The sequence below is a fragment of the Chiloscyllium punctatum genome, chromosome 9 (genome assembly GCF_047496795.1).
Source record: "Chiloscyllium punctatum isolate Juve2018m chromosome 9, sChiPun1.3, whole genome shotgun sequence".
Taxonomy (NCBI): domain Eukaryota; kingdom Metazoa; phylum Chordata; class Chondrichthyes; order Orectolobiformes; family Hemiscylliidae; genus Chiloscyllium; species Chiloscyllium punctatum.
The window spans coordinates 49,339,674-49,354,814 of record NC_092747.1 but is presented as its reverse complement, the minus strand read 5'-3'; the positions used below and the strand labels follow the sequence as shown (position 1 = coordinate 49,354,814).

At 39.5% G+C, this 15,141-nt stretch overlaps 1 protein-coding gene across 2 annotated transcripts in view; it reads right to left on the bottom strand.

Moving 5' to 3' along the window:
- LOC140481379 (solute carrier family 35 member F2-like) overlaps positions 1 to 14,308 on the bottom strand; it is a 71,151-nt gene extending 56,843 nt beyond the window's left edge. Inside the window, exons 1-2 of one of the 2 annotated variants that reach the window (XM_072577474.1) lie at positions 14,241 to 14,308; positions 12,941 to 13,040 (exon numbers count right to left, since the gene is read on the bottom strand). In XM_072577474.1, coding sequence (XP_072433575.1) covers positions 12,941 to 13,038 — 98 coding nt within the window. In that variant the 5' untranslated portion in view covers positions 13,039 to 13,040; positions 14,241 to 14,308. Of the gene's footprint in view, positions 1 to 12,940; positions 13,041 to 14,240 lie in introns of those variants that run through there. The other variant, XM_072577475.1, reaches the window with a different exon arrangement.
- Positions 14,309 to 15,141: the final 833 nt, after the last annotated feature.

Sequence of the window (15,141 nt, the reverse complement as noted above, 5' to 3'; positions counted from 1 at the left end):
ACCCCATTTTCCCACTTTCTCTCTGTATGCTACTTAACCAAGCCCTGGTTACTAGTTTCTCTGAGAAGCCCTTGGACTGCAGCAGTTGAGAGTTTCTGTATCTGTCACTGGCCCAACTCAACAACCATTGAGCATGCCATTGGGCTGCAGAAGCTGAGGCTTAACTTGGTAGATTGATGTGGTGAAGTCTTCAGCATTCACCAATCAAGATCTCTCATTTGGCTGTCTGTTATGTTATGTACAATCTAGCACTGCAGATGGAGAGGCTTTGTATCAGGAGGATATCATTGACTGTCATTCCACATTCAATTAGAATGATGGGAAGGAGGGGGCACTGTAGGAGGGACATTAGGATGTGTCCCTTTGCACCAGAGGCATTGAAATTGGGAGTCATTCAATGGAGGTTCAGGAAATCTCATTCAAACTCATCTCTGTAAGCATAATGCCATTGAAATGGTTGAATGATGAAGACTTGCCATCACACTGTATCACACTTTACCAGCTGGCACCCACCTCTGTATGCACACTGGTGTTTGCAGTTGATAGATCAGCTGAAGATGAGGTTCTGTTGCCTGGACCAGACTAATGGGGCCTTGCAATATAACCCAGATAGAATGCGCCACATAATCCTATTATGCTGTGCTCCTCGCAACTGGAGCAGGCAAAGACGGCATGTCATAGAGGCTGATAGACTGGGAGAGCAAAAGCAGTTTTCTGAGGAAGAGGATGAGGATTTTAAGAAGAAGGAACATCACCTTGTACATGATACCGTTCAGCAGAGTCAGGAGTTACAATCCAGACAGGACTTAATTGACTGGATTAGTGGTGCTGGAAGAGCACAGCAGTTCAGGCAGCATCCAACGAGGACTTAATTGACACCCAGTTTCAGTGGATGACTACTGGTTGCAGTGACTGTTCATTGATTTTAAAATAATTTGTGATTTACATGCAAGCAGTTTCTTTGGTATTCAAGAGGCACATACAACCCCATCTTTGTTTGATTTCTGTTCTTCTTTGGTTTTGCAAATAAAGGTGAATATTTTGAAGCAATATCCAAAATTGAACAATAATAAGTTGCTCAGCTACAATGAGCATTGAGGAAAATGTAGCAGTGACTAAAGGATTATAAAATAGGATGTGACTAAGAAAGGTAAACTGTGTGGTCTGGCAGTGTTTTAGTAGCAACAATTGTAGGAATTCGCAGTTCTATTTGTAACAAAGTGGTAGCCATGACATCTATGTGGTATGAGGAGCATTGGTTTGTGACTGTCATGCCACTGCATTGATGGTCAATGGCAATTCTAGACTGCCAATGCTTGACTGGGTATATGTTTGAGGTTCAAAGTTGACACTGGCACCAAGGGTTCTGATTATTGCCAGATATCCCACTGGTGGCTAATACTTCTGGCTGTGGTGAATGGGAAAATGAGGTAAGCAGCTGTTAGGAGGGGCACTATAGAAGCATGCTAGGTCTGTAAAGAGGCCAGTTTGGGCTGATCTTGGAAGGAAAATCAACTGACCTCACAGAGAGAAATCCTCCATAAAACTCAGCAATAATAACACTGCTAAGGTATGGGAAGTTTCAGCCTACTATTTCCTGTTAATTAGCCAATTCTTTAACCATGCTAATATATATCACCTACAGCATCAAGAGCTCTCATCTTGTGTGATAACATTTTATGTGGCCCTTTATCAAATGCCTTTTGGAAATCGAAATACACTAGACCTACTGGTTCCCCTTTATCCACTCTGCTTGTTACATACTCAAAGGGGAGAGGTGTATGTAGATCACTGACCCTTTTGCAGCGCTGCATCCAGAATTGGGGAATGATCCCATTCAGGATTCCTTAGGCAGGCACAAGTGTGCTTTCCTGCTGCTCCTTGGGAAGAGAGGTGCATACCTCTCCTTTGAAACATGGAGGAGAACTTCAAGGGGAGGCATCCCTGAACCATGGAGTCTCGCAATATCTTCCCTCAGACATGTTTCCTCATCACCTTATTCCTCTCTTTGACTTCCTCAGTCAACTACAAACCTTCTGCTGGATTGCACAACGGTCAATATCTCAGTTAGCTGGATTTTACGAAGATCAGCCTTCAGCTTGAATGAATCCTCGAGTGCTGTTGCATCTTTTGTAACATGCAAGGTGGTGTACTGAAGTTAGGCTGGCAGGTCTTTAAGAAATGCCACCAACACCTAACCTGTATCTGTGACACTGAAATAGTGTCCTCATAAACTACTCCACCTTAGCACTGTAGGGGCCCATCACCTCTTTTAGCAATTTCAAGAAATCATTATTTTCTCTCTCATTGAAATACTTCAAATGTTGTGTATAAAATGAAATAGTAGGAACATGAAAAATTGAAATTTAATCAACACAGTTCAAAGTTTAATTCCAATATAATAAGATCAGAATGTAGTAATTAATTTAGTAGAATTATGTTCTCAGATAATAAAAAGAGTTCCTCTGTAAAGGTCAAAAGAGTGTCAATGATAAATCAAAACCTAAGGTGCTTTGGTCTTACTCCAGTGTCATCAGTTCTCATGTCTAGACCTCTAATGTCTACTCAAAACTGAAGAGAGGAAATAATTAAATATTGGAAATTAGTATTTGTTTTCCATAATCAGAATACAATGTAACCATATATGTGCAGCAGGCAGTAAAAAAGGCAAATTGTATTGGCATTCACAGTGGGAGGATTCAAGTAAAGGAACAAGGATATTTTGCTGCAATTATTCAGGGACTTGGTAAGGCCATACTGGTATATTGTTTGCAATTTTGGTCTCTTTATCTGAGGAGGATGTTCTTCCTGCACAGGGAGTGCAGCGAAAGTTTGCCAAATTGGTTCCTGGGATGGCAGGACTGACTGTTGAGAAAAGATCAAGTCAGTTAGGATTGTATTCACTGAAGTTTAGAAGACTTAGGGAGGGAATCTCATAGAACCCTACAAAATCCTAATAGGAATAGACAGGTTTGATGCAGGAAGGGTGACCCTGATAGTGAGGGAATCCAGAACCAGTGTAAGGATAAGGGATAAAACTTTTAGGGCTGAGAGGAGGAGAAATTTCCTCACCAAGAGAGTGGTGAACCTACAGAATTCACTACCACAGAAAGTTGAGTCCAGAACATTGCGTTTTCCAAAAGGGGTAGATATAGATCTTGTGGCTAAAGGAAACAAGGAGTAAAAGGAGGACGTGGGATTAGGATATTGAGTTTGATGATCAGCTATGATCATAATGAATGGGTAGGAGGTTGAGAGGACTTTGTGGAGGCTTTTTCAATGAAGACTTTTGGCGGCTATAAGGAGGACTCCTTGCAGTGGAGTTTAAAATATTTCTGTCCAGTAACAGCTGCACATTTGTTTTTGCGAGCTCAATATTTCAGTTGACTACATTGTTAATACTTCTATTCACTCTTGAACTCTTTGTCAGAATCCATATAATCAAAGATGACTATTGCCTGTTCAGATTATTCAAGGCATCACCATGTGACTTCTATAGTAACACGTGTATTAGCCTTATTTAAAAAACATAGAAAATGCAGCAAATTTATCTTACTATGAGAAAGCTAAGAAAACAAAATATGGCTACTCAACAAGCTGTGATGCCTTCTCTGACTAAGGCTGTATTGATCCATTTTACTCAGGTCCATAACAGACAGTATCGCTGTATGGATAGCAAGCATCTCTGTAAATTCCTCAATGTTTAGCTCATCCAATCCAATTTACTTGTCTAGTCCTGCATTCACCTTTTGGAATTTCTCAATAGCTTCCAAACAACCTTTAGCTCTAACACAATCTGGCTACATCTTCCACTTTAGTCCATTCACATTGGATCAGGTAACTTCATTCCATGTCACTTCATTCCAGATTCTATCAATGACCTTAACAATGTTATAGTTCTCATAAAATCTATTAAAGATGGAAGTATAATCACTTTAAGTTTCCTGGTCTATCCAAAAATTCTTCTCTGGTAATAGGCCTTGAAGCTTTCACCCCTTGTTCCATAGGTTGAGAAATGGAGCTGGTGTTAGGAAAATCACCTTACCTCTCAGGTCTCAAGTGTCCAGGATGATCCTGAGCTTGTGCACAGCTAAATAACTGAGTGATCACTGATGGTAGCAAAATTTAGGTGTAACAAAAGTCTGAATGAACTAGTCAGAAAGCGACATGAATAAACAAACAGATTTCAGCAACAGGACTGAAAGATCTAAATCTAGACATACATCCATATAGATTGACATACAGATAGATTTCCATGTGTTTACATTGCAGTATTTCCCAAAATTTCATATTTATATTTCTCATTCAGCTTATGCAATAGTTTTACAAATTTATGCATCTACATGAGCATTCCAAAACCACTGAGCCAATAAATAATATCAAATAATATAATTTAGTCTAGCCCACGCTGTCTTAAAATCATTGATTGTATAAATAGCATACAAAATCATGAGACACAACATCACGTAGTGAGGCTAAACAACATTGATATCAAGACTGGATTATGGCATCCAGGAACCCTAGGAAAACTGGAGTCAATGGGAGCCGGGGAAAATTCTCTGCTGGTTGGGGTCATTCTTGGTACAAAGGAAAATGATTATGGTGTTTGGAGGCCAATTATTTCAGCACAAGGACATCTCTCCAGGAGTTCCTCAACATAATATCTTAGGCATATCCATCTTCAACAGCTTTATCATAAATTCAGAAGTGGGGATGTTTGCTGACGGTTGCACACTTTCTGCAGCATCTGCAACTTCTCAGATACTAAGACAGCAAGACATGGGAAATATATAGATTTGGGCTAACAAGTGGCAAGCAATATTTGTGCCATGCATGTGTAAGGCAATGACTATTTCAAACAAGAGGGAATCAATCACTGCCCTTCAATATTCAATGGCATTCTATACTATCAATATCCTGGGCTTTACCAGTTCAGAAACTGAACTGGACTAACTATATAAGTATTTGGCTACAAGATCAGGTAAAAGATTCAGAAATTCTACAGTGAATTCTATCGTGCCTTTATCTCTTCAATGCCTGTTTACGTTACACAAGGCATAAATCACAAGTGTGATGGAATATTTTCCACTTGCTTGGATGTGTGCAACTTTAGCAATATTCAAGAAACTCAACTTCATCTAGAACAAAGCAGCCTGCTGGATTGCCATCCCATCTAAAATGTTCACTCCCTCCACTAACAATGCACGATGGCAACAATGTGTACTAACTCCAAGAAGCACTGCAGAAACTCACCCAGGCTACTTAGAGAGCAGTAGATACACGGGAATATCACCAGCTGTAAGTTTCCTTCCAACCCACAAACAACTCTGATTTGGAACTGTATCTCTGCTCCTTCACTGTTGCCAGATCAAAATCCTGAAGCCCTTCTCCCAACAACACTGTAGTTGTTCCTACACCCCAAACACTGGGATGGACAGCAGCATTGTCCAGGAACAGTGATGTTTTGTTGACAAGAGTTTTGTGGAACAGTAATACATGAGATCTAAATTTGAACCTTGATCTGATTCTACTTCTTTGGGTAATCCAAAAATTGAGCTAACCTTTCCAGTATGATTTTTGCAGTAGTTTTTCCAAAAGATACTGTTTCAGGAAATCATTTGGGAACATCCACAATCTTGAAATGACACTGGCTCCCTGGTTTTGGGTTGACACAATCATTTAAGACCCAATTAAACCAATCTTCAAATGCTGGTATCAGAGTTAAAGATGCAGGTCTAATTCAGGGTTGGAGTTTTCCCACTACCTGACATGTTTGCATGTCTGGCAAAATTTGATCACACCTTTTTCTGATCCTGGTCAGGAAGAATGTTTTAAATATTTATCCTTGGGGTTTTCTAGTGTGTAAGTAATCTGGACACTGGAATTTGTTGTGATATTCAGATGGAATTATCACTTGGTAGGCCACTGCCCATTCCTCATCAGTTTATATGTGAGATGGTCTCCATTTCCTCATTATTACCTTGTGTCTCAAGTAATAACATTCAGGTATTGTTTCTGATTGAGCTTCTGAGCAGGCTGTTAGTTATAACTATTTCAATTCCAAATCCGTTTGTGTATTTCTATGAAAGAAGCTGGGTTAAATATGTCAGTTTCTTTCTTTTTATCTTCATCCTTTTTTAGTTACATTTTCAAAAATTGATATTTTAATCTCCAAATCAGCTCTCTGTTTTATAGTCTTTTTCTTTCTGCCTAATTCTATGGGCCTGCAATCTTGTCAGAACACAATCAGGAGACATTCCACGATGTTCCTCCTGTACATTTTCTAGTTTATTCTACCTCCATTGCCAGCTCCCCCACCTTTGGTGAGGCCAATATTCTTGAACCTGCAGGTCTTTTCTCAAAATAAGGCAAATTCCTTCCATAGGAATTTATTCCACTAGTCCCACTTCAACTTCTCTATTTACCAAGTTACCCTTTAATAGAAATCTGTATAATGAGACTGGTTTGCAACCTCCATTCATGCCTCCAAATGGGCAGCATGGTGGCACAGTGGTTAACACTGCTACCTCACAGCGCCAGAGACCTGGGTTCAACTCCCGCCTCAAGCGATTGACTGTGTGGAGTTTGTATGTTCTCCCCGTGACTGCGTGGGTTTCCTCCGGGTGCTCCGGTTTCCTCCCACAGTCCGAAGATGTGCAGGTCAGGTGAATTGGCCATGCTAAATTGCCCGTAGTGTTAGGTAAGGGGTAAATGTAGGGGTATGGGTGGGTTGCGCTTCGGTGGGGCGGTGTGGACTTGTTGGGCCGAAGGGCCTGTTTCCACACTGTAAGTAATCTAATCTAATTATATTTCCTTGTTCATGAACCCCTCTGCAAGACAAATAGTATCAGCAACTAGCATCAATGATTGAGTTGCTTCAGCATCCTTAATTGTTCTCATTGGTTTACCTCCTTGATTCAAAGCTTAAGGAAATACTACGCATTTTAAGATAAAATACTTAGATCCTCCAGCAATCTGATTACTCTGGGGAGCCATCTCTCCTTTCTTAGTACATTTTAAGGAAAGATATTCTTTTTGTACTACCTCACTACAGTTTTAACTTGCTTCCTGATGTCCCTTTTACTAGTGATTCCTTAGTCTACAATAGTTTCCCGTTTAATTTCCAGAAATTGGTTTTGATGTGTTCAGTTTTATAACAACAGAAGCTTGTTACTTTTCTTGCATCATGTATTTGCTCTGACCATTCTCTTCTGTTTTAGTTTGGCAGCCTTCTATCTGTTCTCTAAACTTAGCACTGCTTCCACACCTCTTTGCTCTAAGCTCTTCATAGCCTATTCATGTTGTCTAAGTTCCCTTTCTCTTTTCTAAATTCATGATTCCTTTCCATTTTTCTTCATTGTCCTTTCTTCTCACGTACCTTCTTTTCTGTTTTTGTGTCTCCTCAAGTTTCTTTGTCCTCTATTTTTCTTCTAACTCAAGTCTTTGCATTTTTTCTTTCTCTCAGTCCAGTTTTTTTTCATTTCTATTGGTACCTTATCCAATTCTAACAATGATGCCCCTAATGTCAGGTTTTCTATCTTCTTATTATAAATGTTGGATAATCTCTTAGCAACATTCAAAGCCAACTTAAAGTTCTGTGAAATAACCCAGCAGAATCGCACATGTCAGAACTATAGTGATTGTGACGAGGTCAGCCAAGTGGATCTCAGAGAATATGAATTCTCTGATTGGGGCTGTTAATCTGGTCCAATCCAGGAGCCATGGCTGACAGATATAAACAGGAGTGTCAGAGGCTCTGCTCACTTTGATAGTTGGCTGTGAAGAAGCCAGACCAGTGTCAAGTACTATGCATGTGTAAATAAAGGGCGAGTTGGTGATGGGATACCTGCCTCTGTGAAGTTATTTCTGTGATGACAAGAGAAATATTTGCCTGAAGAAATTTGCTTGCAACAGTCATCTTTGAGTTGGATTAAGCATTTCTAGCAACATTTCATTATTTGGGAAGCTTAACTCATTTGATCCTGCCATTGAAGGCTGGGCCCAGAATGTGGAAAAAACGTGTTATGCTTCCAGGCAAGTGACACTAGGGCAGATGCAAAGCAATGAGTAAGTCTCCTGATAGTTTGTGGACCCGCAGATTTTTCAGTTGTAGGAGCCTGATGTTTCCTGAGGCACAGATACTAAAACCTTTCAAGAGTTGATGGATTTAGTTAAGGAATATTACAACCTAAAGCTTCCTCTAATTCTGAAATGCTATCAATTTTAATCAGCACTTCGAGAACCATGGGAATCCGTGTCAGGATTTTTGATGCAGTTAAGACGAGTGGCAGAGGCGTATGACTTTGGTTTAACCCTTAATGAGATGCTGAGAGACTGTTTTGATATGTGGGATTAATGATATAACCATACAAAAGCCAACTAATTGAAGCCCAACCGTACGTCAAATAGACACTACAATTGGCGTTGTCATTGGGACTATTAGCCTGGTCCAATCAGGGACCCCTGGCTGACAGATTTTAACAGGAATGTCAGAGGTTGTGCTCACTCTGAGAGCTGGCTCTGAGGAAGTCAGACCAATGGCAAGTACTATGTACGTTTAAATCAAGGTGAAAAGCTATTTCAAGAATCATATTGTTCCCGATATTTCAAAACTAAACTTACTAATCCCTCTTAAATCCAGTTATTTCAAATCTTGCAAAGAGCCTGCAACTATTATGACCCTAGCTGATGTTGTTACTACATAAGCCAGATCCAAGACTAAAATCTGGCTTGATAGACCATATTTTGTTTTGATCTATTGCAGTTGAGTGGTCTTTCACTGAAATACATGTATGCAAAGCATTTGGTTTGGTTTTAACAGTAAAAAATAATTTTATCAAGTAAATTTGGGTGGCACAGTGGCTCAGTGGTTAACACTGCTGCCTCACAGTGCCAGGACCCGGGTTCAACTCCAGCCTTTGGCAACTGTCTGTGTGGAGTTTGCACATTCTCTCTGTGTCTGCATGGGGTTCCTCTGGATGCTCTCCAAAGATGTGCAGGTTAAGTGGATTGGCCATATTAAGTTGCCCATAGTGTCCAGGGATGAACATGCAAGGTGGTGGGAAATGCAAGGAAAAGGTAAGGGGGTAAGTCTGGGTGGGATGTTTTTCAGAGGGTCGGTATGGACCAAATAGCCTGCTTCCACACTATTGAGATTCTATGAAACGAAGTGCAGATAAAATACAATAAATTAAACTATTTGCATTTAACCCAAGTTTTAATGTTTTGAAAAACATGGTAAAATGTAATCCCAATAATCTCAAAAGTGCCCCATTACAGCCCCTCAAGCAACAGAGAGAATGTCCTTCTCTAATACATTTGTAGAGGTTAAGTTAAATAATGTTTCAATGCCCAGTCCTGAGAATCTGAGAGCCTCTTCCTTAGACCTTTGGGTGATTTTTGAGCGATTATGAGTGATATTTTTTGCTGGTCTGTCCAAACCCCACTTTTCCCATAGCCCTCATTATTTCTGTTAAGTGATTTTCTATTAAGCAAGGTTTCACTGGAATGCAGCTATAGCGTTATGGGAGAGCTGTCTCAGGTTGTTCTACTATAACACGCATTTTGTTAACATGAATTTGCTATAACGCCATTGTGGACACTGTTTAAATCAAGATGAAAAGCTATTTCAAGAATCATATTGTTCCCGATATTTCAAAACTAAACTTACTAATCCCTCTTAAATCCAGTTATTTCAAATCTTGCAAAGAGCCTGCAACTATTATGACCCTAGCTGATGTTGTTACTATATAAGCCACATGCAAAGTTTTAAAGCATGTATTAGTTATAATGTGATTCTGACCCCATTAGTTTAAATGGTGCTGCTATTACACAATTTTCATATAACACAGGTTTGAACAAGAACGGAACTACCACGTTACAGCAGAATTGGCTGTACTACAATTGCCACACCATTGCTTTAACAAATTTTGGCTTAAGCAAACTGTAAAATTAATTATTAATATGCTTCTCACTCATACAGGCCAAATCCCACATGCCAAAACCCAAACTCTAAACCAAAAGATACTAACATGGACATAAATCAGACACATAGATCACTCAAACTGATCTACTGTTGTTACGAACACTTCAAGAGTTCTAGCTGTATCATTTTTATATCTAATTTCTCTTGATGTATAGCTTGTTTTCACTGTCTGTTTACATATAGTTATTAAGCTTCCAGCCATTGATGATTTCCCCAAACAAGTTGATGGTGAGAGACTGGGTGATGGTGGTATCATTGAAAGTTGGGGATGGCTGTGCTATTTCTTTTTTGGAGATGTTCATTGTTTACTACAAACATGGAAAAAATATTACCTGCCAGATGTCAGCTCAGCTTGCTGTTAGCTGCTTAATTCTGTGAATTGTGAATGGAATTGAATACTGTAGCATTATCACTAAACATGACAGAATATCTGTGTTGGACTGACTATGTCCATCAGATGGATGCTGGCCTTATACCCAAAGACCTCCTATATCATGAACTGATTACTGGGTCACTACCTCCTGAGCATCCACATCTCTGCTACAAGGACAACTGCAAGTGTTGTCAAACAGCAAGACCTAGGGGGTTCAGATTCATAACTTCTTGAAAGTGGCATCAGAGATAGACAGGATGGTGAAGAAGGCGTTTAGCATCCTTCCCTTCATTGGTCAGAACATTTTCTCTATGAGTTGGGACATTATGTTGCAGCTGTACAGGACATTGGTGAGGCCAATTTTGGAGTACTGTGTACATTTCTGGTCACCTTGCAGTAGGAAGGACATTATAAAGTTGGAAAGGGGGTGGAAAAGATTTACAAGGATGTTACCAGGATGAGAGAGTTTGAGTTATAAGAAAAGGCTGGATACATTGGGACTATTTTCCCCGGAGTGTTGTGGTTTGGGGTAAACTTCTAGAGGTTTGTAAAATCATGAAGGGCATAAATAAGGTGAATGGCAAATAAGGTGAATGTTTTCCCTAAGATAAGGCAATTCAAAACTGGACAGCATAGTTTTAAGGTGAGAGTGGAATGATTTGAAAGATCTGACGTTTTCAAACAGAGAGGAGTGCATATATGGAAATAACTGCCCGAGGAAGTGGTAGATGCTGGTACAGTTATGATATTTAAAAGATATTTGGACTGGTACCTGGATAGGAATGGTTTAAAGGGATCTGGGGCAAACGCAGGCAAATGATACTAGTTCAGTTTGGGGAAACTGGTCAGCATGGACGAGTTGGACTGAACGGTCTATTTCCATGCTTTATGGCTCTATGACTCTGTGAGAGATGAAGATGGTAATTATTGACATGGAAGACTAGGAAACAGTTACTGACAGATGTGACATTTGAAAGCAATTGCTTAAAAGGACATTGCAAGCAGTGAGCAGAATGATAGACAATAGACAATAGACAATAGGTGCAGGAGTAGGCCATTCAGCCCTTCGAGCCTGCACTGCCATTCAATATGATCATGGCTGATCATTCCTAATCAGTATTCTTTTCCTACTTTATCTCCATAACCCTTGATTCCACTATCTTTGAGAGCTCTATCCAACTCTTTCTTAAATGAATCCAGAGACTGGGCCTCCACTGCCCTCTGGGGCAGAGCATTCCACACAGCCACCACTCTCTGGGTGAAGAAGTTTCTCCTCATCTCTGTCCTAAATGGTCTACCCCGTATTTTTAAGCTGTGTCCTCTGGTTAGGCACTCACCCATCAGCGGAAACATGTTTCCTGCTGCCAGAGTGTCCAATCCTTTCATAATCTTATAGGTCTCAATCAGATCCCCTCTCAGTCTTCTAAACTCAAGGGTATACAAGCCCAGTCGCTTCAGTCTTTCAGTGTAAGGTAATCCCGCCATTCCAGGAATTGACCTCGTGAACCTACGATGCACTCCCTCAATAGCCAGAATGTCTTTCCTCAAATTTGGAGACCAGAACTGCACACAGGTGTGGTCTCACCAGGGCCCTGTACAGCTGCAGAAGCACCTCTTTGCTTCTATACTCAATTCCTCTTGTTATGAAGTCCAGCATGCTATTCGCCTTCTTCACTGTACCTGCATGCTTGCCTTCATTGACTGGTATACAAGAACACCCACTCTCTCTGTACTGCCCCTTTACCTAAATGGATTCCATTGAGGTAATAATCTGCCTTCTGTTCTTGCCACCAAAGTGGATAACCATACATTTATCCACATTAAACTGCATCTGCCATGCATCTGCCCACTCACCTAACTTGTCCAGGTCACCCTGTAATCTCCTAACATCCTCATCACATTTCACCCTGCCACCCAGTTTTGTATCATCAGCAAATTTGCTAATGTTATTGCTGATACCATCTTCTATATCATTAACATATATTGTAAAACGCTGCGGTCCCAGCACGGATCCCTGCGGTACCCCACTGGTCACTGCCTGCCATTCTGAAATGGAGCCGTTTATCACTACCCTTTGTTTCCTATCAGCCAACCAATTTTCAATCCAATCTAGTACTTTGCCCCCAATACCATGCGCCCTAATTTTACTCACTAACCTCCTGTGTGGGACTTTACCAAAAGCTTATGATGAGCTCAGGTGACTGAGAAGGAGGCCAGAGAAAATAAGAATCAGTGAACCCTGCACCTTTTCAGTCCACTCTCTTCCTCTGCAGCAAGTGTAGCAGAGACCGCCATGCCATAATGGAGCCCCGAGCCTCTCCACACAATGCCTAAGTTGGCAATCACAGCTCAATCTATTGACTTACAAACTGAAGGCTGTCACCACAGTACAAATGAGAAATTTCTTAAAGAAGGTATATTCCAGGCTGAACACTCAAAATGTTATGTTACAACTATAACAGATGCACTTCACTTTTGTCTGAAAATTTCTAATGCATGAAAGGCTGATGGCTTCACTGTTATTGTTCTGAAAGCTAAATCATGTTTAGAAAGCAGATAATATTAAACTCCGTTTTGCTTACCATGTAAAATACTCCCTTGCTTTGGTTTTTTCCATCAAAGTGGAGAAAAAGATTTTGATTTTGCTGCGCCTTTGATATATTCCATCAACGCTGTCCATTGCTCAAGGTGAAGTACATAGAAAACCAAAGAAGATCAAAATGAAAGGGCAAAAGAAACTGACCTGGCTCGTTCAATAATACATACTGTTTGCTAAGAAGCTTACTGAATGACTAACCCTTTTAATGAACAATTAAATACGATAATGTGCCAGTTCACCCATTCAGTAAGGTTCCGATGAAGGATGAAACAGGAATGATTAAACATACTGATTAATAGTGCAGAAAATAAACCGAGGTCATTGAGCAACAGTTTTCGTAAGAACGTGTTTGAATTTGATAATGTGCTTTTGTGCTTCTTGATTAGATTTTTAAATGAAAATTTATAATTTTAGAATGGATTTCCTAATTAGGTGATTTGGTACATCAAGGTTTTCTTTAAATTCCATTTAAATATTAGAAGATTAAGTAGATACTGTAAAAGTCTAGTCAATAATTTAACCTTCGTGGGAGTTTTATGACTTGCAAACATTGGGTGCAATTTATAAATAATATCATTTGGAGATTTAGCTGACCTTAAAAAATGTGTTGTATCAGTTACAGCGGATTTTATGGCAGTTTCACAATGTTATGCAGAGTTAAGCTGATTGTTTGGTTTAATGTTTGCCAGGAAGCACATGATATGCTGTAAAAATATAATACTGCGCAGCTAGAAACCAATGTCCCAAAGGCTATAAATATGGTATTGATATGGATAAACGCTAAAATTTTATGTAACCCTAGTATAAAATAATCTGTTCAAGGATTTTATATTAAATAAGTACATGTCTTAATAATCATGAACCAAGACTTTAACAATAAGAACAACTGTGACAAAAGACATCTCCCAGAACACAGAATTTTGATGTTAATGGATGAAAAGTTTGGAAATAAACTAATCTCTGAAGATCCTTTCCATACTAATGTATGTGAGAAAGGATGAAATTGGAAAAGACACAACAACTAACATCAGAAAGTCAATTGATTTTGTAGTTTTTGTGATATAACTTTAAGAGGAAATAGCCTGGAGAACAAGTAGCCGGGTTGTAGCTACGTGACCAGTAGCCATTACACAGTCTAGCTTGCATGTAGTGTGAGAAAATGCATCTACATCTTCTTGTAATAGTAGTTGCTGAACCTTTACAATGAATCAGTCTTTGAGTAATCCTGTAAATCCCATGCCCCCTCCATATTATTATCCAATATCTGTTTAACACAAACTTACCAATCTTACACCAGGCTTGAGAAACCTTTGGAATGCTTGAAGAACAGGTTGCAATCTCTACTCTTTTGTAAAAGTACACAAAGCTTGAAGAAACATAGGAGCAAGAGCAGGCTATACAAAGCAAGTTATTTTCTCTGACAAGTGCTTTTAATCAGTAACTAAGAAATATTGAAGTTTCCTGCCAAAAAGTGAAGAAAGGAGATTGAAAAACAGAAAGTCCTGGCAAGCTAAAAGGAATAACACAATAAACACTATGGACTGATGACATTGAACTGTGTTCCTTAGTTTCTTTTCCCTCCATCCATAAAACCATTTCTTTTGTTAAACTGTGTCTGAGTGTTTGTGCTGGCGCAGGGGTTTTAAAAGGAGGATAGGGTCTTAACTAAAAGAACTATATTTTGATAGTTCATCATTGTTTACATGTGATTATAACTTAGTTACTTGTAGTAAACAACCATTCTTGTTAAGAACAAGAACTTGGCCAGTGTTTTCTCTTAACTTGATTCCCTCAGGTAAATCAGGGACTTTGTATGCTTTGATTAAATCATTAACTTTTGTAGTGACCCCAGCAGTAGTGGAGCTTGAGAATCAGCACACTTTCTCAAGTGGTTCGTAACACATGGAACAAAAGTTAAAACTTAATAAAATAAACTCATACAAATGTAGGTTGCATCTGGAATGAAGACAAAATAATAGAACACATCACTAAAGAACAAAGAATATAGTCCTCTGTTATGACTAGTTTGTAGAAAGGATTCACCACAAGATTCATTGTGTCAGAAGTAAAACTGGCAGAATAACACTGATGAATGAGACAACAAGGGCATCCGCACCCAGAGAACAAGTGATGCGAACAAACAAATAGCCATTTCAACATAAAGGTGAATTATAATCAATCACT